The sequence below is a fragment of the Mustelus asterias genome, chromosome 2, assembly GCF_964213995.1.
Source record: "Mustelus asterias chromosome 2, sMusAst1.hap1.1, whole genome shotgun sequence".
NCBI classification, from domain to species: domain Eukaryota; kingdom Metazoa; phylum Chordata; class Chondrichthyes; order Carcharhiniformes; family Triakidae; genus Mustelus; species Mustelus asterias.
Window position 1 is genome coordinate 21,077,552 of NC_135802.1, and position 25,097 is coordinate 21,102,648.

Below are 25,097 nucleotides of genomic sequence, written 5' to 3' on the forward strand. Positions count from 1 at the left end.
CGGCCTCATTCTTTTCGCAAATAACTGGATTTTAAGACTCTTTACTGGTCTCCCTGTGATCATTGCACTTGCCTCATACCTCATCATATTCTTCAACACTAACAGGATATCCCTCTGTTATGGGTGATACGTCAATCTCATTTAAGGACAGGGTTGTGATGTTAACGATCTCTATGGGGCTCGCCTACACATTGGATGCAAAATCAATTGGGTACCACATTCACTGCAACAACAACTCCCATCTAACTCGTTCATACTGATGGTGAAAAGCTGAGTCCCAGTACAAGTCTGTGGGCTGACTCATCCGCTGCCAGAGTTTCAGTGATTTACCCCTGCCCTCTGTCTCCTCCCTCCCAATAACTACCAACCTTTGCCACAAAGTTACCTCTACTTATTGTTCTCTTGTTTTTGCTAATAATCTCATGTGAACAACTTTATCACATGCTTTCCTCAAATCCATATTGGCAACCTCCACCAAGACTTTGCTTTTAAATTTGAATTCATTTATTAGTGTCACAAGTGGGCTTACATTAACACTGCAATGAAGTTACTGTGAAAATCCCCTAGTCGCCACACCCTGGCACCTGTTCGGGTACACTGAGGGAGAATTTAGCATGGCCAATGCACCTAACCAGCACGTCTTTCGGACTGTGGGAGGGAACTGGAGCAGCCGGAGGAAACCCACGCAGAGACGGGGAGAACGTGCAGACTCTGCACAGACAGTGACCCAAGCTGGGAATCGAACCCGGGTCCCTTGACACCGTGAGGCAGCAGTGCTAACCACTGTGCCACCGTGCCGCCCACACCTCTGTCAACAATGCTAGTCATGTCCTTAAAAATAATTCTACCAGTTTCGTTAGATGTGACATACCCTTCACAAATCCTATTGCTATCAGACACCCTGACAAGATCTGTTAAAAAGACAATTGACAAAAAAATAGAAAAGACTTTTGTTTTTAGAAAAATAGAACAGAAGAGAGTGCAGAGGAGATTTACCAGGATGCTGCTGGTTTGGAGGGTAGGTCTTATGAGGAAAGGTTGAGGGAGCTAGGGCTTTTCTCTTCAGAGCGGAGGAGGATGAGAGGCGACTTAATAGAGGTTTATAAGATGATGAGGGGGATAGAGTGGATGTTCAGAGACTATTTCCTCGGGTGGATGTAGCTGTTACTAGGGGGCATAACTATAAGGTTCATGGTGGAATATATAGGAGGGATGTCCGAGGTAGGTTCTTTACTCAGAGAGTGGTTGGGGTGTGGAATGGACTGCCTGCTGTGATAGTGGAGTCGGACACTTTAAGAACTTTCAAGCAGTTATTGGATAGGCACATGGAGCACACCAGGATGATAGGGAGTGGGACAGCTTGATCTTGGTTTTGGACAAAGCTCGGCACATCGAGGGCCGAAGGGCCTGTACTGTGCTGTACTGTTCTATGTTCTAAAGACTTCTCAATCTGCTTTGTTGTGTGCTTATGTTTTAGGAGCCTCTTAAAGGAGGAATACATTGACATGAGCAGAGTTGGTGTGTTTGGAGAGGTAAGGAAGTTTTACTTTATCAAAAAATGTGAAATAATATTTTGTTTTTGTTTTAATTTTGATGTGGATCCAGGAGGGACAAGTGCTCGCTGTTTGCTCGACAGCACACCTGGCAGTGCCCTCCACCTCCCCAGTGCGCCTTCACCATCCTATCCACCCTCCCTGAGGTTGCTGCGGGGAAGGCAGCCAGCTCAACATTTGCTGCTACAGAATGGGACAGGTTACCTGCAGAGGCCACCTGCCCAAACAAAGGCAAAATTACTGCGGAAGCTGGAATCTGAAACAAAAACAGAAAATGCTGGAAAATCTCTGCAAGTCTGAGAGCGTCTGTGGAGAGAGACTAGAGCCAACTTTTTGAGTCAGGTTGACCCTTCATCAGATACAGCAGCAGGGACCCGGGTTTGATTCCCGGTTTGGGTCACTGTCTGTGTGGAGTTTGCACATTCTCCCTGTGTCTGCGTGGGTTTCCTCCGGATGCTCCGATTTCCTCCCACACTCCAAAGATGTGCGGGTTAGATGGATTGGCCATGCTAAATTGCCCCTTAGTGTCAGAGGGACGAGGTAGAGTAAATGCATGGGGTTATGGGGACAGGGCTTGGGTGGGATTGTGGTTGGTGCAGACTCGATGGGCCAAATGGCCTCCTTCTGCACTGTAGGATTCTATGATTCTATGAATTTTGGGCCGGCTTCAAGCTGTCCAGTTCAGGCACCTCCATGTTGTAGCCATATCATTGTGGTCAAGAGCTTGGCATTGAGGGATTTCTACCCCTCAGGTGGGAGAGTCACATTCTACATAATCCATGGTTGAAAGATGCGTCGGATCCTGAGAATGAATCGGTTCTGAATAGGAGTGTCCCCTTGTTGGAGAATATTGCTGCTGACATGATGTACATTAAAGGCCTTCTCTTGGGTCACATGGTGGTGGATGGAAAATTTTCGGACTGGAAACCGGTTACCAGCGGAGTGCCACAGGGATCAGTGCTTGGTCCTCTGCTATTTGTAATTTTTATAAATGACTTGGAGGAGGGGGCTGAAGGGTGGATCAGTAAATTTGCTGATGACACCAAGATTGGTGGAGTAGTGGATGAGGTGGAGGGCTGTTATAGGCTGCAAAGAGACATAGATAGGATGCAGAGCTGGGCTGAAAAATGGCAAATGGAGTTTAACCCTGACAAATGCGAGGTGATTCATTTTTGTAGGACTAATTTAAATGTGGAATACAGGGTCAAAGGTAGGGTTCTGAAGAATGTGGAGGAACAGAGAGATCTTGGGGTTCATATCCATAGATCTCTGAAGGTTGCCACTCAAGTGGATAGAGCCGTGAAGAAGGCCTATAGTGTGTTGGCGTTCATTAACAGGGGGCTTGAGTTTAAGAGCCGTGGGGTTATGCTGCAACTGTACAGGACCTTGGTGAGACCACATTTGGAATATTGTGTGCAGTTCTGGTCACCTCACTACAAGAAGGATGTGGAGACACTGGAAAGAGTGCAAAGGAGATTTACCAGGATGCTGCCTGGTTTGGAGGGTAGGTCTTATGAGGAAAGGTTGAGGGAACTTGGGCTTTTCTCTTTGGAGCGGAGGAGGTTGAGAGGAGACTTGATAGAGGTTTATAAGATGATGAGGGGGATAGATAGAGTGAACGTTCAAAGACTATTTCCTCGGGTGAATGGAGCGGTAACTAGTGGGCATAACTATAGGGTTCATGATGGGAGATATAGGAAGGATGTCCGAGGTAGGTTTTTTACTCAGAGAGTGGTTGGGGTGTGGAATGGACTGCCTGCAGGGATAGTGGAGTCAGAAACTTTAGGAACATTTAAGAAGCTATTGGATAGGCACATGGAGTACTTCGGGATGATAGGGAGGAAATAGCTTGATCTGGGTTTCAGACAAAGCTCGGCACAACATCGTGGGCTGAAGGGCCTATGTTCTATGTACAATAGGGGATGTAAAACCTGCAGAGGTGGTAGAGACAGAGACCCCTGCATTAAGTGTTGGCCTTAACCCAGATGAAGCCTGTATAGAATCATAGAATCGACAGTGCAGAAGAAGGCCATTTGGCCCATCACGTCTGGACCGACAACAATCCCACCCAGGTCCTATCCCCATAGCCGCACATATTTACCCTGCTAATGCCCCTGACATGAAGGGCAATTTACCAAAATTAAAGTTAAAGTTCATTTATTAGTGACAAGTCGGCTTACATTCACACTACAATGAAATTACTGTGAAAATCCCCTAGTTGCCACACTCCGGCCCCTGTTTGGGTACACTGAGGGAGAATTTAGCACGGCCAATGCACCTAACCAGCACGTCTTTCAGACTGTGGGAGGAAACTGGAGCACCCGGAGGAAACCCACGCAGCTACGGGGGGAACATGCAGACTCCACACAGACAGTGATCCAACTCGGGAATCGAACCCGGGTCCCTGGCACTATGAGGTAGCAGTGCTAGCCACTGTGCCGCCGTGCCACCCCTTCATGACCAGGATCCCAAGCTAAGCCCATTTTTGTTCCCCCAGCTGGAACCCATGTGCACTCTTTGATGGGCCAGTCATTGGATTCCGCATCCAGGCTCCCACCTATCAGCCTGTAAGAATGTCAGTGCGACCCGTGAGGTTGGCCCCTTGGAGTATGAGCTCCCTGATTGGAAAGGCAATTATGATCTCAATCAGGGAGTGCAAACCCCAAGAGATTGACCTCATGGGCCTCACTGAAGTCATTACAGCCCCCAAGCCACCCCCATACCCCACCCCCAAGCCATCCCCAAGCTACCCCCATACCCCACCCCCAAGCCACCTCCATACCCCACCCCCAAGCCACTCCCAAGCCATCCCCATACCCCACCCCCAAGCCATCCCCATACCCCACCCCCAAGCCACCCCCTCTCACAACTTTCCACCATTAATTGCTTTGGAAGAGAGGTTCTATTCCTCAAAAGGCCGAAGGGTAACCCCAGTACTAGCAAGAGTGTGCCATAAGAGCTGTAAACATTCAGTCCCAGCGTGTTCTTCTGTACATTAAGAAGTCTCACAACACCAGATTAAAGTCCAACAGATTTATTTGGTACCACGAGCTTTCGGATGGCTGCTCCTTCATCAGGTGTACTTCTTCTGCGCTAGCAATGGAAGCTTCACCTCATCACAGGAGAATAAAAAGGTAATCTGTAGTGCAGTGGTACAGTTTGCAGGCCAACCATCATTTTTAAGGGTGTTCGTTCCCTCCACCTCCGGTGCGCAGTGGCAGCAGTGTGTACCATCTACAAGGTGGGCTGCAGCACCTGGCTAAGGTTTCTTCAACTCACCTTTCAAACCTGCGTCCTCTACCACCTAGAACAGCAAGGACAGCAGACACAGAGAAAACCATCATCTTCAAGTTTCCCTTCAAGTCATAAACCACCCTGCCTCGGGACTATATTGCCGCTCATTCACTGGGTCAGAATCTTCGAACTCTGTAACTAATAATACTGTGAGTGTACCTGCGCCTCGTCTCCCATCATGCTAAACTGTATGGCTAAGACCACAGTGTCAACAGCAGAGCCCCTGTGGTAGCAGGAATGGAACCAACATGCCACCATTAATGTTTGCTTCCTCATGACAGATCCCAGAGCTCGCCCACCCATCTTCAACCTGCCAACATTGGGCACTGCTCGACCATTTCCATTCTGGCCAAGGTCTCCGTGCAGCAAATCAGCACAAGTGGGGCCTTGGCAGGAACCCAGACTGCAGCTGTGGTGCTCCCCAATCAATGACTCACATCACTGAAGACCTCCCCCCCTGACAAAATTCAACAGCGGATTCAGAGAGCTCGATTTAGCCACTGCGGAAGCTATTGTCTGGCTAGGTGATTACTGTACACGCTAAAAAGAACAAGGATTCTAGCACAGTTCATGTAGATGGCTCATCGCAACCTTTTTAAGGGCAGTTAAATTTGAACAATAAATGCTGGCCTTGCTCAAACCCCATGAATGCATGAATAAAAATATTGCTTGTGATAATTGTTGAGTGCCATAGACCACAAGACATAGGCCGAAACCCAGAATCGGGGCGGGTGAGGTTCACAGAAAGGAAATCTGCATTGGCCTCGGGCGGGATTTTACGATCTCACCCGAGTGAGGCCATAAAATCCCGCCCATAGGAGCAGAAGTAGGCCATTCAGTCCATCGATACTGCTCCACCACTCAATGAGATCATGACTGATCTGATGTGATAATCCTCGATTCCACATTCCCACTTTATCCCCTCAACCCTTGATTCCCTCACTGATTAAACACCCGCCTATCTCAGCCTTGAACCTTGCAGGGGGAATGGTGTGACTTTAATACAATTGTCTGCTCATTGCGTTGGTCAGTGTAAACTGCCGCACTCATCTTCAAGGAGTAAATGATAATGGAAATGCTTCAGAGTCCAACAGGAATAGATAATGGCCGGAATCCTACCATCATTCAGGTTAGCGAGATTTTCCCATCCCGCCTCAGTGAACGGAGATTTGGCTGAGCGCCAAATTCTCCGACCTCGCTGCAGCAGGACCGTGCCGTAAGTGGCTGGTACGATCGCGCTCAATGGCGGGAATTCTTTCTGTCACGCCAACCACGGGAATCGGAGCGGGCATGGGGCAGACAATGGGAAGGTCCATTGACCTCGGGTGGGATTTTATGGTTTCGGGAAGAGCGAGGCCACAACTTCCAGCCCACTGCCTTCATTTAATCCCATAAAAACGTCATTGTAGTTCCAACAATGAATTACTGTGCAGCATTATATCAATTTTGCAAGAATTATAGTTAATTATAGGGAGACACAAGCGGAGGCCTTTTAGGGGACACCACAGCCTCCATAAGTCTCTGGCCGCCAGATTTCTGGCACCATCAGCTCCGTGCCAGAAATAAAAAGATAAATTATTTAATAATATAAATTATTTCAGTTAGAATATACTTATAATTAGCGAACCCGGGACTGACCGCAGTGGGTCGGATCTCAAACAATGACGAGACAGAGTACAGGAACGAGATAGAGAATCTGGTGAACTGGTGCGGCAACAATAATCTCTCCCTCAATGTCAACAAAACGAAGTAAATTTTCATTGACTTCAGGAAGCGTAAAGGAGAACATGCCCCGTCTACATCAATGGGGATGAAGTAGAAAGGGTCAAGAACTTCACGTTTTTAGGTGTCCAGATCACCAACAACCTGTCCTGGTCCCCCCATGCTGACACTATTGTCAAGAAAGCGCATCAACGTCTCTACTTTCTCAGAAGACTAAGGAAATTTGGCATGTCAGCTACGACTCTCACCAACTTTTACAGATGCACCATAGAAAGCATTCTTCCTGATTGCATCACAGCTTGGTATGGCTCCTGCTCTGCCCAAGACCGCAAAAAACTCCAAAAGGTCGTGAATGTAGCCCAATCCATCACGTGAACCAGCCTCCAATTCATTGACTCTGTCTACACTTCCCGCTGCGTCAGCAAAGCAGCCCGCATAATTAAGGACCCCACACACCTTGGACAGTCTCTCTTCCACCTTCTTCCTTCGGGAAAAAGATACAAAAGTCTGAGGTCAAGTACCAACCGACTCAAGAACAGCTTCTTCCCTGCTGCTGTCAGATTTTTGAATGGACCTACCTTGCATTAAGTTGATCTTTCTTTACACCCTAGCTATGACTGTAACACTACATTCTGCACTCTCTCGTTTCCTTCTCTATGAACGGTATGATCTGTCTGTACAGCACGCAAGAAACAATACTTTTCACTGTATGTTAATACATGTGACAATAAATCAAATCAAATCAAAACCACCAGGAGTGTTTCACTCCAGCGGGGTTTACAACAGCTCCCCACTTGCAGGGAGCTGGTGACCCGACCCAGTTGGAGCGAAGGGGAGCCATGGAGGCACCCCAGGACGTCAGGGGTAAGGGGGGATGCCCGCTGGGCATTGCCAGCTTGGCAGTGCCAGCCTGGCCCCCTGGTACTGCCCAAGGGATAAAGTGGCAATGCCCAAGGGTGCACCATGGCACTGCCTGATGCCTGGTTGGCAGTGCCAAGGGAGCAGGGCCTAATGGGGACGGGGCCTTTAGGCGGCGATCATGGGGGGGGGGGGGGGGGGGGGGTGGGGGCGGGGCGCTGCCACTCTGCACTCGGCAGTGATAAAGGGAGGGAGGCCAGTGATCGAGGCTGGCAATCTGTGGGCGAGAGGGGGACCGGCCTGCCAGGGGTGGGGAGGGCGGTTCGGGACTGCGGGGTGGAGATCGGGACTGCCTGAGGGTGGGGGAAGAGATCGAGGCAGGAGGGTGGGAGTCAGGGGCTGACCGGACATGTCTGGGAGGCCAGAGATCAGGGCATGGGGGGGGTTGCATGGCCAGTGATGCGGGGGTTGTGGGGTTGGCCAGCAATCGAGCTAGCCAGTGATCGGGAGGCCGGCAGAGCGGGGCTATTACGCATGTGCCAATCTCAGCGCTGACAGATTGGCGAATGCGCAGTGGCCCGCTCAGCGCTATGCTGCCGGCCTCTCCAGCGGGAATAGGCCCTGCCCACTGAATTCCGGAGTGAATCATGCTGGGGCACTCTGCTGTACACAGAGAGCGGGAGATTTCATTTTGAAAATCCCGCTGAAAACCCAGCGGGATTTACTCCAGTTTTTAGGTGCAGCTGGAATATTTTTGGGAGAATCCCACCCATTAACTATCGTGTGAAAGGTTAACGTCTCCTGTCTCTCCCCAGGCTTACGGTGGTTATCTGAGTCTGATGTTGCTGACAACAGAAAACGGATTTGACAAAAAAAATGCCTTATTTAAGTGCGGAATTGCACTTTCTCCAATCACAGACTTTAAACTGTACGGTAAGCATCAGCTTGTAAACATTCCCCGTCGCGGCTCACCTGAAGCTCCCTCCCACCCTTTTGTCAGTTGCTGTCTCGACAATGCCAATCCTCTCTTGGCCAGCCTCCTAATCCCCATCGACTTCAAATCATCCAAAATATAGCCGTCCGAATATTAATCCACACTAATTCCCTCCCACCCATTTCCCCCATTTTCACTGGGGTTTACATTGTGTTCCAGTGCCCCAACCTCACACTGAAAATTATTAACTCAATCACAGAATTCCTGCAATGCAGAATGAGGCCACTCGGTTCATCAAGTCTGCACTGACTCTTCGACAGAGAATCCCATCCAGGTGCAATCTCCATAGCATTACGTATTGAGTTTAAAGTTTCTTTATTAGTGTCACAAGTAGGCTTACATTAACACTGCAATGAAGTTACTGTGAAAATCCCCCAGTCGCCACACTCCAGCGCCTGTTCGGGTACACTGAGGGTGCAATTTAGCATGGCCAATGCACCTAACCAGCACATCTTTCAGACTGTGGGAGGAAACCGGAGCACCCGGAGGAAACCCACACAGACACGGGGAGAACGTGCAGACTCCACACAGTGACCCAAGCAGGGAATCGAACCCGGGTCCCTGGTGCTGTGAGGCAGCAGTGCTAACCACTGTGCCACCATGCTCCCCCCTGCAGTGAGTCAGGCAGATTCTGATGATCAACACTCAAGAGGCTCGACATCCTCCAGGAGAAAGCAGCCTGCTTGATTGGAACCCATATCTACCATCTTAAACATTCTCTCCCTCTACCACCAAAGCACAGTAGTAAAACTGCACACCATCTACAAGATGCACCACAGCATCTCATCAAGCTTCCTTTGACAGCCACAACTCATGGGAGAAAAGCAGGTGGGAACACCACCACCTCTAAGTTCCCTTCCAAGTCACCCACTATCCTGAATTGGAAATATTTCGCCATTCCTTCACCGTCGCTGCATCAAAATCATAGAATCCCTCTAATGCAGAAGGAGGCCATTTGGCCCATCAAGGCCGCACTGACTCTCTGACAGAGCATCCTTTCAAGGCCACCCCCCCGTCCTATCGCATTGATCCCACCTGTTTAGCCCACTAATCCCCCTAACCTACACATCTTGGGACACCAAGTGGTAATTTAGCATGGCCAATCCACCCAACCTGTCCATCTTTGGACTGTGGGAGGAAACCGGAGCACCCGGAAGAAACCCACGCCTTCATGGGGAGAACGTGCAAACTCCACACAGACAGTCACCCAAGGCTGGAATTGAACCCAGGTCCCTGGAGCTGTGAGGCAGCAGTGCTAACCACTGTGCCACCGTGCTACCCTGGAACCACCTCCCTCGCAGCACTGTGGGCATATCTACACCACATGGACTGCAGTGGTTTGAGAAGGCCAGTCACCACCACCCAGAGTAATTAGGGATGGGCAACAAATGCTGGCCTAGCCGGCGACACCCACATCCCACGAGAGAATCATTTTTAAGTTGGCTGGAACACAGTGGCAAAGATTTGACCCCTGGATCTCACTACATTTCCTTAAATTTGGGGTCAGTAAAAATACATTCTGGTGCCTGTGGCATGGCCTTTGATGCTAATTTATGAGAAAAGACTAGGGAAAATTTGACTATTCAACCTGAAAATTATGGGACTGGATAAGATGGATAATACATCAGAATTATATAGCGGGAGGAGAACAGAGAACATAGCTAGAGAAAGAATTAGCTTTCACAGAACTTAATGAAAGAAGTGAGCCTGGAATTGTTTGGAAATAATTGGATACACTGAAGTGGACAGACTGTATGAGCTATCCGGATGATGATCTTCGACCCGCCAAAGGGCCTTTCTCATTTATAATTATTTATGATTTTGTGAGTGCAAGCTCTGCCTGACCTCCGTTCTGATTTCCAATTTCCTGACATTGAACCTGTGTCCCCTGCTTTTCTGAACCATTCACGGTGATGAACACCTTTCCCAAATACATCACCATCCATCCCATTCATAACCTCAAACTTTTATTGGATATCCTCCATGGTGGCACAGTGGTTAGCACTGCTGCCTCCCAGCTCCAGGAACCCGGGTTTGATTCTCGGCCTGGGTCACTATATTTGTGGAGTCTGCACGTTCTCCCCATCTCTGCATGGGTTTCCTCCGGGTGCTCCAGTTTCCTCCCACAGTCCGAAAGACATGCTGGTTAGGTGCATTGACCATGCTAAATTGCCCCTCAGTGTAACCAAACCGGCGTCGGAGTGCGGTGACTAGGGGATTTTCACAGTAACTTCATTGCTGTGTTAATGTGACACTAATAAATAGAACTTAAGACTTAAAAATCCCCTCATGTTCCAAGAAAATAAGCCTAACTGTATCCAAAAGAGAAAATGCTGGAAAATCTCTGCAGGTCCGGCAGCATCTGTGAGGAGAGAAAAGAGCTGACGTTTCGAGTCCAGATGACCCTTTGTCAAAGCTAAAAGGCATAGAAAGTGGGAGATATTTATACTGCAGGGGGAGGGAATGAAAGATGAGTCATAGCCACAGAAACCAGGGGAAAAGACTGCTAATGGCAGTCCATAGAGAGAATAGAAGGTGTGAATGGCCAAATGGCAGAGAAGTTGAAATTAAAGGGTAAGCTGTGACAGATGAAGATGTTGGGGGAGGGTTTCAAATTCCAGCATCCGCAGTAATTGCTTTTAAGTCTAACCGTATTTGTGAAAGATAGTGTGTTATTAGCCTGGAGAGTGAATTGTCCATCCCTGCAGGGAATAGTGTACTTCGTGGATCGGCCGTTTGACGGTCACTCGCCACAACGCCAAAATGAACCCTATCATGGTATTGTCAGGAGCAGCTTGAACCCTGGCTGAGTCCTCCCTTCCTACCTCAGAGCACTGAGGCTCATTGGTGTATCCTTGCTACTGACCCTGCTGAGCTCAGCTCCATTCAAGTGACTGGTACCAGCCAAGCCACCAATGAAGCTGACTCGAGGCAAATTACTGTGGATGCTGGAATCTGAAACAAAAACAGACAAGATTTATACTCTAGTGAGAGTGAGGGGGGATGGAGGTACAGATTGGTACAGATAGCATAGACAAAAATACAGAGGGAATGTAAATGGTGATGATAAAGACTGAGATGGTGCTAAGAGCGTCCATTAAGAGATCGGAACGTGTGAATGGTAGAACAATGGTGCAGTGCAGGGATGCAGCAGTGGGCCCTAATGGGGTGGGGGGGGGGGGCGGGGAGGGGTGGGTGGGGAGGGGAACAAGATGGAAAGCGAGATGTTAGAAGTGGAAAAACAAAAATAAGAATATAAATTAATAAAAATGGATGATTAAGACAAAAAGAAGAAATGAAATAAAATAAATGGAGATGGAGTGGGGGTGGAGGAGAGAATCATAGAATCCCTACAGTGCAAAAGGAGGCATGTGGCCCATTCAGCCTGCACCGACCACAATCCCATCCAGACCCTATCCCCATAGCCCCACATATCTACCCTACTAGTCACCCTGACACTAAGGGGCAATTTTCCATGGCCAATCAACCAAACCCGCACATCTTTGGAGTGTGGGAGGAAACCAGAGCACCCGGAGGAAACCCACACAGACACGGGGAGAACATGCAAACACCACACAGACAGTCATTCAAGGCCGGAATTGAACCTGGGTCCCTGGTGCTGTGAGGCAGCGGTGCTAACCACTGTGCCACCGTGCTGCCCCAAGAGAGTTCATGCTCTGAAGTTGATTAACTCAATGTTCAGTCTGGAAGGCTGTAAAGTGCCTCATCGGAAGATGAGATGCTGTTCCTCCAGTTTGCATTGGGCTTCACTGGAACATTGCAAAAGGCCAGGGAGGTTGAGTTCCTGCCTTTAACTCCATGCTATCCTCGATCGCATGAAAAATAATCAGCCGAGAACATGTTGTCCATGATAATACGCTCAATTGCATAACAGATGAACATAAGAACTAGGAGCAGGAGTAGGCCATCTGGCCCCTCGAGCCTGCTCCGCCATTCAATAAGATCATGGCTGATCTTTTTGTGGACTCAGCTCCACTTACCCGCCCGCTCACCGTAACCCTTAATTCCTTTACTGTTCAAAACGTTATCTATCCTTGCCTTAAAAACATTCAGTGAGGAAGCCTCAACTTTGAATGACATCCTACTCTTTTGGCGGAGGCTATAACTGCTGCAAATATGGACCAATGCAAAATGCTGGGTGGGAAAAGACGTGCCGGTTGAACCAGCTTGTCCCACACTGTGATTTACAACTGTGATTTGCACTGTGATTTGCACTGTTATTTGCACTGTGATTTACAATAGAGATGTATCCTTCTTCTCAATGCTTGCAGACAAATGTGGGAGATTAATGTAGCTGGCTTTTAGCTGTTGCGGCATCTCTTTGCACATCTGATCTGTCATCTCTTTCTTCACAGCATCTGCATTCTCGGAACGATACTTTGGTACGCCCAACAAAGCTGAGAGAGGTTATGGGGTAAGTGCAAAGAAACCAACGCGAAGCTTTCTGGACTCTCCAAATCAGTTGTTTTCTGCAGTGTAGGGATTTTTCAGTATTGAAATATGAATGGACAGAATCATGGAATCCCTATAGTGCAGAAGGAAGACATTCAGCCCATCAAGCCTGCACCGACTCTCCAAAAAAGCATCCTACTCAGGTCCTACCCCCGTAATCCCACACAGTTACCCCAACAATCCCCCTAATTTACACATCTTGGGACATAAAGGGGCAATTTAGCATGGCCAATCTGCCTTACCTGCAAATCTTTGGAATGTGGGAGGAAACCAGAGCACCCAGAGGAAACCCACACAGACACGGGGAGAACGTATAAACTCCACACAGACAGTCACCCGAGGCCGGAATTGAACCCGGGTCCCTGGCGCTGTGAGGCAGTAGTGCTAACCACTGTGCCACCGTGCCGCCCAGGTAGCTAGGAGTCATTCTCCTAAATGCATCCAAATGCTAACGAATGCACAATTCTCCCAGAAATATTAACATCCTGGCCTTCCAATGTAACTTCACTTCCTTTTCCTCTTTGTATTGCAGTCCACGAAGACGTATCAAATATCTCGTGAAATAAAAAGAGCATTCCATCTGATAAAGGCTGCATAATTCTGTAATGTGCCTTTTAATTAGGAACTGGCCTTTAGCTTTCATCTTCTCTGCTTGAATGTTTAGCTCAGTGACATGCTGTATTAACACTCTGCTCCTAACGGGTCAGAGGCTAATTGAATGTGAGAGACGCAAACACAATATCTGCCAGCAATCATGAATATCACATTCAGGATATTACTTTGTTGAAGCAGAGGCGCAGAGTAATTTTTCTGACTGCTCTGACTTCTGGCTTGCCGTTCTGAAAGGCCCTCTCTCCGACTGTGACAACTTTATTCCAATCGTGACGTCTTTCGAAAGAGACTTTAGACCAAAGTCCTATCTCCCGTTCAAGTGCATGTAAAAGCAGGGGAACTATTGGCCAAAACACTGGGGATGTTTATGTATGTTCATCCTATCTATGCCCCTCATGATTTTGTACACCTCAATAAGATCACCCCCTCATTCTCCGACATTAACATCACTCAAAGTTATCTGATCATTATTATTGCTGCTTTGTGGGAGCTTGCTGTGCACAAATTGGCTGCTGGATTTCCTGCATTACAACACTTCGAAATTTATCTTTTTTTAAATGCATTCACGGGATGTGGGTGTCGCTGGCTGGGCCAGCATTTATTGCCCGTCCTTAACTGTCCTCCATTTCAGAGTCAATCATTTTTTTCAGAGTCAACTACATTGCTGTGGCTCTGGAGTCACATGTAGGCCAGATCAGGTAAGTTTGGCAGATTTCCTTCCCTAAAGGACATTCGTGAACCAAATGAGTTTTCCTGACCATTGACAATGGTTTCATGGTCATTATTAGACTTTTTTATATTCCAGATTTTTAGTGAACTCAAATTTCACCATCTGCCGTGGCAAGATTCGAACCCAGGTCCCAGAGCATGACCAGGGGTCTCGGGATTACTAGTCCAGTGACAATACCACTACACCATTGCCTCTCCTACCTCACTGGTTGTCAAGTGTTTTGAGATGTCTTCATGGTCATGAAAAGCGCTATATAAATGTGAACCTTCCTTTGATATATCGCCATAAGTATGGCTCCAGATGTTTTGTTTTCGAGGAGCACCCTGCAAGTTTTTCCATTTGCACAAAATTTGTAATCATAGAATCCCTAGAACAAAGAACAAAGAACAATACAGCACAGGAACAGGCCCTTCGGCCCTCCAAGCCCGTGCCGCTCCTTGGTCCAAACTAGACCATTCTTTTGTATCCCTCCATTCCCAGCTTCCTACTGTGCAGAAGGAAGCCATTTAGCCCATCGAGTCTGCACCGACCACAATCCCACTCAGGCTCTATCCCCGTAACCCCACATACTCACCCTGCTAATCCCCTGGACAATTTAGCATGGCCAATCAACCCAACCTGCACATCTTTGGAGTATGGGAGCAAACCAGAGCACCCGGAGGAAACCCACGCAGACATGGGGAGAACGTGCAAACCCCACACAGACAGTCACCAATGGCCGAAATTGAATCCGGGTTCCTGGTGCTGTGAGGCAGCAGTGCTAACCACTGTATCACCGTGCCGCCCTGTTGCTGTAAAATTTATTTGCCTGCTGCGTTATCCGCAGTGTAAATCTGTTTCTTGGAGCAGGCTAATCCCAGCACTAAAATAGTTGGCAATAAAATGGTGGGAATGGTGAACAAGTCTGTTGAACACGTCTGGGAAAAGTTGGGCAGCTTATTTTCAAAGCCTTGCTAATTTGTCCTGTGACCCTTTACATTTAGAAGTTTCTTTTTGCGCCGAGTATTACCGGCCAGAGACTAATGTTACTCACAGATAAAATGTGTTCCCGTATTTACTAAGTACATGCTAAAGGCCAGCTGACGAATTAAACATTTTTGTCTGGCTTTAGCTTGGTGCATGTGAACCCGCTCAGAAAGCGTTTTTCTTTTAAAGTCAGATCCCCTGAGGTCCAGCTCCCAGTCAAGATTGGAGGCAAGTTGGCTTCCAGATCACCTAGTTATTAGCTAATAGCAGCACGATGGCACAGTGGTCAGCACTGCTGCCTCACAGCGCCAGGGACCTGAGTTCAATTCCAGCCTCAAGTGACTGTCTGTGTGGAGTTTGCACGTTCTCCTCATGTCTGCGTAGGTTTCCTCCGGGTGCTCCAGTTTCCTCCCACACTCCAAAGATGTGCGGGTTAGGTGGATTGGCCATGCTAAATTGCCCCTTAGTGTCAGGGGGATTAGCAGGATAAATATGTGGAGTTACGGGGATAGGGCCTGTGTGGGATTGTTATCAGTGCAGGCTCGATGGGCCAAATGGCTTCCTTCTGCACTGTAGTGATTCTATAATTCCATTCCTCCTCTGAATACTACCAGCTTCTGCTCACTTATGTTGAGTAACTCACCTTATGTGCTCTTTAATCTCAAAAGCCCCTTAGGTAGCATGTACCCAAGGTGCTGCGTGAGAGAGTTAAAAATGTGTGACCCTGGACGTGGCTTGTGTACATAAAGGGTATCTGACATAGCAAGGGTTGATGTAGGACTGGGAGACAGTACCATCCACGCTGTAATATAAAGATTCACATGACCTGAGACCAGAGTTATTTCTGGACTGGACAGAGACCTGTGTAGAAGCAAGCATGGAGTTAGCTCAACATTTGTGCTGTACCCTGTATGTATGTACATATTTATGCGTTGCCAATAAACTCATCATTTGAGACAAACTTCCTACTGTACACTTGAGCGATTAGAAAAAGACAATCAAGTGCCATAAACAGAATGCAACTCAAGGTCAGAACCACAAATGTTAGTCAAATCAATGGAATCTACCTCTCCTCTGCATGTGACCAGGACAAAATCTGGAAGAATTGTCAAACCTCCAGACCATCTGAATTTATAAAGTCAGACACTTGAGGGGGGAAGAAGGGGGTCACATGATTGTAATGTAAATACATTGGGTAAAGCCTGTGGGGGAGGTGCAGTATAAGGGTCTCTGGCATGGCATGGGTTAATATGGGACTGGGAAATGATATTGCCCTCAGTGTGCTGCAAGGAGACACATGACCTGAGACTAGAGTCAACTGTGCACTGGATATAGACCCGTGTAGAAGTAAGCATGGAGTTAGCTCATGGCTTTGACTATACCCTGTATATGAACATATTTATGTATTATTAATAAGCACTTAATGTTCAACCAGACAAGAGTCAGGACCTCTTCGTGAGACATGGAACAGATCCTCCCAGCAGATAAAAGGAGATACAGTGAATGAAAGGAATTATGAAAAAAAAATTTAAGAAGCACTTGCAGAGAGAGGTTACAGGTGTTGGAAATATTCGTAGGGAATATTTGAAAGCACTGTAAGACTGTGTAAGAGAAGGTAATCATGACTGCCATGGGAGCTTTGGTGGGATCTCCTACCTCAGCAGAGCAAAGCTATTCAACAGTACAGCATCATAGGTATGCTAAAGAGAGACACATGTACCACAGCAGGTCTGCCTACAGGGGGAGCTTTTCCCAGCAAGGGAAGAGTTAAATCCCCTAAAAGTGATGTCCCAATATCATCCCGCTCTCTTCTGGGTTTCTGTGGGATGGGATTGAAGGCCATCTCCTTTGGTCTATCAGGCAAGTAATGAAGGTTCTTAGAGTCAATTAATATCTGTCTTAACCCTTAATTGTGGATTTGCAAGCCATGGCATTTCATAGAATCATAGAATCCCTACAGTGCAGAAGGAGGCCATTCGGCCCATCAAGTCTGCACTGACAACAATCCCACCCAGGCCCTATCCCCATCACCTTATGTACTTACCTTGCTAATCCCTCTAACCTACACATCCCGGGACACTAAGGGTCAATTTAGCATGGCCAATGAACCTAATCTGCACATCTTTGGACTGAGGGAGGAAACTGGAGCACCCAGAGGAAACCCACGCATACACGGGGAGAATTGCAAACTCCACACAGACAGTCACCCAAGCTGGGAATCGAACCCAGGTCCCTGGAGCTGTGAGTCAGCACTTTGCTAACATTTGTTTGCTAACCTTTCAGTAACTCCCCAGGGTCACCAAAGCAAGTGGTGAGCAGGAAGAGCTTCTTGAGTGAAGCTAACAAACAGTGAAGAGCTCCAGCCGTGGCCAGATGAGAGGTTGTTGTTTAAGCCACTTGTTCTCACAGGGGGTACTCTCATTGTTTGATGGGTGATTGCCAACTGCTTGGTAGGCACTTGACCTTTTCAGCGCTTCCATAACCTTCAGCTGTGCTCTCCTGCTCCCAGCCATCAGCATGGCAGGAGGGAACTTACGCACTCTTACCTTCCGCCTCTGATGAGGAGAAGCAAGACCAGAGGGTGCTGGCTAATGCTCATGGGTTCAAATCCCACAACGGCAGCTGGTAGAATCTAAATTCTGGAAATAATGGTCTCAGTAACGCTGACCATGAAACCTTTGTCGAGTGTCGCAAAAAAAGCTATCTGGATCACTGATGTATCTTTAGGAAAGGAAGTGTGCTGTCCTTACCTGGTCTGCCACACGTGACCCCAGACCCATAACAATGTGCTTGACTCTTAATTGCTCTCTGAACTCATGTGGCAAACTATTCAGTTCAAGGGCCATTAGCATAGTGGAGGACATGCTCCTGTCTACATTAATGGAAATGAAGTAGAAAGAGTCGAGAGCTTCACGTTTTTAGGTGTCCAGATCACCAATAACCTGTCCTGGTGCCCCCATGCCGACACTATAGTTAAGAAAGCCCACCAACGCTTCTACTTTCTCAGAAGACTAAGGAAATTTGACACATCCATTACAACTTTCACCAACTTTTACAGATGCACCATAGAAAGCATTCTTTCTGGTTGTATCACAGCTTGGTATGGGCTCCTGCTCTGTCCAAGACCGCAAGAAACTACAAAACATCGTGAATGTAGCCCAATCCATCACGCAAACCAGCCTCCCATCCATTGACTCTGTCTACACTTCCCACTGCCTCGGTAAAGCAGCCAGCATAATCAATGACCCCACGCACCCCGGACATTCTCTCTTCCACCTTCTTCCACCAATAAAAAGATACAAAAGTCTGGGGTCACGCACCAGCTGACTCAAGAACAGCTCTTCCCTGCTGAATGAACTACCTTGCATTAAGTTGATCATTCTCTACACCCTAGCTATGACTGTAACACTACATTCTGCGCTCTTTCGTTTCCTTCTCTATGAACGGTATATTTTATCTGTATAGCACGCTAGAAACAATACTTTTCACTGTATGCTAATACATGTGACAATAATAAATCAAATCAAATCAAATCAAAAGATGTCATCAACGCCCATATCCCATGAAAGAATGCAATAAGACACTAGCAGCAGCGAGAGCATCAGCTCCCTTTTCCTCAGTCACATTGTGCCCCACAGCGCTGAGGGGATGGATACAACCTCCAGCTGGAGAGAGAGGTGGGACCCGAAACATGGAGTCTCCTGGCCAAGGATCAGCTCTTCCGACATGTCTGTGCACCAATACCTCGACGTTTCACCACAGGTGGCTACTGACATGTGAGCCCTGTTAGAACAAGACATCCTTCTCAGACAGGCACGTATTGCCAATTGCCATCAAGGTGCCAGTCACCCGAGCGTCAATCTTCTCCCCCGCCAGGTCTCTGTCTCTTGCCCTACCCGCCTGCAAAGTAAGTCAAGTAGATGTGAGTGTTTGTGATGGCCTGTGGGCAGAGGAGGGGCTGTGGCTGTTAGGCATGGGTGCAAAAGGATAATAGGATGACGGTGTCAGCTCTTCCGATGGGGATTGGAGAAGGTGCTGGAGAGAAAGAGAGGAATGAATGGAGCTGCCAGGTGTGTTGGCCTGGCCATGGCACTTACCTTTCCTGCCTTCCTGAAGTATTCTTGCTGCAAAGTCCCCAGGTTAGATGGACAACACCCCTGTATTGTGTTCAATGTCTGATATTGAGACTTATAATAAAACAAGAGATCAGTGATAGTAAACTAACTGGAACAGTTTATTAACACTGGGGTGGCACGGTGGCACAGTGGTTAGCACTGCTGCCGCACAGCACCAGGGACCCGGATTTGATTCCCGGCTTGGGTCACTATCTGTGTGGAGCTTGCACGTTCTCCCTGTGTCTGCGTGGGTTTCCTCCGGGTGCTCCGGTTTCCTCCCACAGTCCAAGGATATGCAGATTAGGTTGATTGGCCATGCTAACTTGCTCCTTAATGTCAGGGGGATTTGCCTGGGTAAATACATGAAGTTATGGGGATAGAGTGGGATTAATGTCGGTACAGACGCAATGGGCCGAATGGCCTCCTTCTGCACCATAGGGATTCTATGAACACATCTTTATCCTAGCACAGTCAGCACAAGACTGGCGAGGCAAGCTCCATCCAGGATGCAGCTTGAGTCCTGGGTCACCTGACCTGTTCTCTTAAAGGGGCATGCCCCAATATACACAACACTCCACTGCTGACTTCCTTGGTCACTTCCGTCCACAGCTGCCTGGTTATTGGAGGGAGTTCAGCTTTCTCAGGACTCCATTCCATTACTGTGGTTGCTGCAGCCTCAGAGATTCAAGTTGGGTGGGCCCTTGTAACCCATCGCACGGTCCACCTCAATTTTAAAAAAACCCTCCCTTTGCCAGTGATGGCGTCAACCCCCACGCCACCCCCACCCCCCCACACCTCCAGGGAACCCGGAGGTGGAATGATAACGCTGCAACTCAGTCCGAGAGTCTCAGCAAAGCCTGTGTTCCTTCACCATTCCACAAAGAGCGCTGTCGTTCCAACAGGAATTAAATCTGGAGGCTTCTGTCCTACCTGTCTGAGAGAGGGCATTTCTCCCCTGGGACATTTGCTTCAATACGATCTCTGCATCGTAAAATCATAGCATCCGTGGCTGGAGAAAGTCAATTAGTGACGGTATCCTTCAGATTTCTTACACTTCAAAAGATTCTCCTTTGAAAAGAAACTCTTGATCTGCTGCAGGTTTTTAAAACACTTAATCGATACTGACAGTGTTTTGCGAAAATCCCGAAGAGGTGATAAATGGCTGTATGGATGCAAATTTATTCATCCTTTCGATGCCCCAGTCATTGAATAAATTGAAAGCAGAAACTGCCGGAAATACTCAACTGGTCTGACAATTTATCATAGAGTTATAGAGTCAAAGAGGTTTACAGCATGGAAACAGGCCCTTCGGCCCAACTTGTCCATGCCGCCCTTCTTTTTAACCACTAAGCTAGTCCCAATTGCCTGCATTTGGCCCATGTCCCTCTATACCCATCTTACCCATGTAACTGTCTAAATGCTTTTTAAAAAATAAAATTGTACCCGCCTCTACTACTACCTCTGGCAGCTTGTTCCAGACACTCACCACCTTCTGAAAAAATTGCCTCTCTGGACCCTTTTGCATCTCTCACCTTAAACCTATGCCCTCTAGTTTTAGACTCCCCTATCTTTGGGAAAAGATATTGACGATCTAGCTGATCTATGCCCCTCATTATTTTATAGATCTCTATAAGATCACCCCTCAGCCTTCTACGCTCCAGAGAAAAAAGTCCCAGTCTATCCAGCCTCTCCTTATAACTCAAACCGTCAAGTCCCAGTAGCATCCTAGTAAATCTTTTCTGCACTCTTTCTCGTTTAATAACATCCTTTCTACAATAAGGTGACCAGAACTGTAGACAGTATTCCAAGTGTGGCCTTATCAATGTCTTGTACAACTTCAACAAGACATCCCAACTCCTGTATTCAATGTTCTGACCAATGACCATTGAATGGGGCAGGCTTGAGGGGCTAGATGGCCTACGCCTGCTCCTATTTCTTATTTCTTATGAATACAGGAGTTCTGTGGAGAGGGAGACTCTCCACACCCCGTCCCCGCCCTCTCCCCCCACCAACCACACCATTTCGGCAAGCATGAGAGCCGGTGGGGGTGGAGAATCTAGCGGGAGTCTTTAAACAACTTTTACGCTGGCGGGAGTTCCCATTCCCACACCTCTCCCCTGCCATCTGTGATGAGGCCCCGCCATGTAAGGTCAGCATCCCCAGTACCAGACATTTAAGTGGCTTCCCCACTGTATCGTTCCTCATGTTGCCAGGATTTACAACAGCATTTGGCAAAGGGGGACCAGGTGAACTGGGGCCAATGCTGGGGCCACTGCTGGGGCAGGAGGGGCTTTGTTTATGGAGGTCCATGGGATGGTGGGATTTCCCATGTCCATGGGTGGTGCTTCCCCGGGGGTCCCATGTCCGGGCAGTTTCCCTGGATGGGTGATCTCCATGTTCATGGGGGGTATAATTAAAGGGTGTTCCAATCTCATGAAAGGTGAAGTTGCTGGCAGGGCTGGCTCATTCAGAGATCACCCCACCAGTCTGTTGTCTTACATGGGTAAGATGCGTATAGAGGCTTATGGGCCAAACACGGGCAATTAGGACTGGCTTAGTGGTTAAAAAAATGGGGCAGCATGGACACGTTGGGCTGAAGGGCCTGTTTCCATGCTGTAAACCTCTACGACTCTATGGCTGGAATTTTACCGACACGCCCGCCCAAGGCTTGTAAGATCGTGCCCAAGGCCAACGGAGAATGCTGTTCTGCAAGCCTCACCCGCCCTGATTTCGGGGCAGGTGTGCCGGTAAAATCAGGGCCTATGACTCTATGTTGTGCAACCCATCTTCAGAAATTTTTTGACTAATGTCAATAAAAATGGCGGGAAAAGCCAGCAGTGGAGCCGGCAGTCACTACGTCAAATTAGATAAAATTCTGCCCAATATTTTAGTTTTAAAACTGGGTGTTGCATCAGTAATTGAGTGAATGCTTTTCAGTGTATGCACTTGATTACCATAGAAAAACCATAGAAAATTACAGTTCAGAAACAGGCCTTTTGGCCCTTCTTGTCTGTGCCGAACCATTTTATGCCTAGTCCCACTGACCTGCACTTGGACCATATCCCTCCACACCCCTCTCATCCATGAACCCGTCCAAGTTTTTCTTAAATGTTAAAAGTGACCCCACATTTACCACTTTATCCGGCAGCTCATTCCACACTCCCACCACTCTCTGCGTGAAGAAGCCCCCCCCTAATATTCCCTTTAAACTTTTCTCCTTTTACCCTTAACCCATGCCCTCTGGTTTTTTTCTCCCCTAGCCTCAGCGGAAAAAGCCTGCTTGCATTCACTCTACCTATACCCATCAAAATCTTATACACCTCTATCAAATCTCCCCTCAATCTTCTACGCTCCAGGGAATAAAATCCCAACCTATTCAATCTCTCTCTGTAACTCAGCTTCTCAAGTCCCGGCAACATCTTTGTGAACCTTCTCTGCACTCTTTCAATCTTATTTACATCCTTCCTGTAACTAGGTGACCAAAACTGTACACAATACTCCAAATTCGGCCTCACCAATGCCTTATATAACCTTACCATAACACTCCAACTTTTATACTCGATACTCCGATTTATAAAGGCCAATGTACCAAAGGCACTCTTTACGACCCTATCCACCTGTGACGTCACTTTTAGGGAATTCTGTACCTGTATTCCCAGATCCCTCTGTTCAACTGCACTCTTCAGAGTCCTACCATTTACCCTGTACATTCTTCTTTGGTTTGTCCTTCCAAAGTGCAATATCTCACACTTGTCTGCGTTAAATTCCATTTGCCATTTTTCAGCCCATTTTTCTAGTTGGTCCAAATCCCTCTGCAAGCTTTGAAAACCTTCCTCACTGTCCACTACACCTTAAATTAATTAATTAATTAAATTTATTATTTATTTACGGGATGTGGGCTTCATTGAATAGACCAGCATTTATTGTCCTAAGAAGGTGGTGAGCTGTCTTCTTGAACCGCTGTAGTCCATGTGTTGTTGGAACAACCACAGTGCTGTTAGGGAGGGAATTCCAGGATTTTGACCCAGTGACAGTGAAGGAATGGCAATATATTTCCAAGTCAGGATGGTGAGTGACTTGGAGAGAAACTCCAGGTGGTAGTGTTCCCAGGTATCTTGTGGCCCTTATCCTTCTAGATGGTAAAGGTCACAAGTTTGAAAGGTGCTGTCGAAGGAGCCTTTGTGAGTTGCTATAGTATATCTTGCTGATGACACACACTGCTATCTCTGTGATTTGGTGGTGGAGGGAATTAATGTTTAAGGCGGCGGATGAGGTGTGACAATCAAGCGGGCTACTTTATTCTGGATGGTGTCAAGTTCCTTGAGTGTTGTTGGAGCTGCCCTCAATCAGGCAAGGGGAGAGTATTCCATCACACTCCTGACTTGTGCCTTGGAGATGATGGACAGGCTTTGGGAAATCAGGAGGTGAGTTAGTCGCTGCAGGATTCCCAGCCTCTGACCTACTCTTGAAGCCACTGTATTTATGTGGCTGGTGCAGTTCAGTTTCTGGTCAGTGGTAACCCTCGGCATGTTAATACTGGGGGATACAGTAATGGTTTTGCCATTGAATGTCAGGGGGAGATGCTTGGATTCTCTCTTGCTGGACATAGTCATTGCCTGGAACTTGTGTGGCATGAATGTTAGTTGCCACTTGTTAACCAAAGCCTGGATATTGGTTTGATTTGATTTATTATTGTCACATGTCTTAGTATACAATGAAAAGTATTGTTTCTTGCACGCTGTAGAGACAAAGCACACCGTACATAGGGAAAGAAAGGAGGAAGTGCAGAATGTAGTGTTACAGTCATAGCTAGGGTGCAGAGAAAGATCAACTTAATATGAGGTAGGTCCATGTGGTGAACCATCGTTGGTTCCCACTGGATAGTGCTGAGCCAGGGGCTGGCCAGGACTACAAGGATGTACATAGGTTACTGTTGGATTGTACTATTGCTGCTGTTGGGTTAGGGTGGGGTTGTTACACCTTTGTATGATAGTGTTGTGGCACATCCCAGTCGGGCTCCGCCTCCTGGGAGAGGTATAAGAGTCCCTGCTCTGGCCGGGACCCCTTCAGTCTGGGATAGTGTACATAAGTTCTGATAGCTTCATTAATAGTAAATAAAAGCGTTCATTTACTGAGCTTCGAGCCTCGTGTCTAAATTGATGTGCATCAGTCCATTCAAATGTCTGACAGCAGCTGGGAAGAAGCTGTTCTTGAGTCGGTTGGTACGTGACCTCAGACTTTTGTATCTTTTTCTCGACGGAAAAAGGTGGAAGAGAGAATGTCCGGGGTGTGTGGGGCCTTAATTATGCTGGCTGCTTTTCCAAGGCAACGGGAAATGTAGACAGAGTCAATGGATGGGAGACTGGCTTGAGTGATGGACTAGGCTTCGTCTTGCAGCAGTTAGACAAGGAGTTTATCTGAGGATTTGCAAATGGTGCTGAACATTGTGCAATCATCAGCAAACATCCCCACTTCTGACCTTATAGAAAGTCACTGATGAAGCAGCCGAAGATGGTTGGGTCTAAGACACTGCCCTGAGGAACTCCTGCAGTGGTGTCCTGGAGCCGAGATGCTCAACCTCCAACCACCACAACCATCTTCCTTTGTGCCAAGTATGACTCCAACCAGATGCGTCTCCCCATTAGCTCCAGTTTTGCTGAGACTCATTGGCCACATTTGATCAAATGCTGTTTGATGCCAAGGGCAGTCACTCCCACTTCACCTCTTGAGTTCAGCTCTTTTGTCAACATTGCTGTGGGTCTGGAGTCACATGTAGGCCA

At 47.6% G+C, this 25,097-nt stretch overlaps 1 protein-coding gene across 1 annotated transcript in view; it reads left to right on the forward strand.

Annotated features, from left to right (window-relative positions):
* Nucleotides 1–25,097, forward strand: part of dpp6a (dipeptidyl-peptidase 6a) — a 343,110-nt gene that overhangs the window by 308,222 nt on the left and 9,791 nt on the right. Inside the window, exons 18-20 of the mRNA XM_078232219.1 lie at nt 1,478–1,532; nt 8,243–8,360; nt 12,798–12,856. Coding sequence (XP_078088345.1) covers nt 1,478–1,532; nt 8,243–8,360; nt 12,798–12,856 — 232 coding nt within the window. The remainder of the gene's footprint in view (nt 1–1,477; nt 1,533–8,242; nt 8,361–12,797; nt 12,857–25,097) is intronic.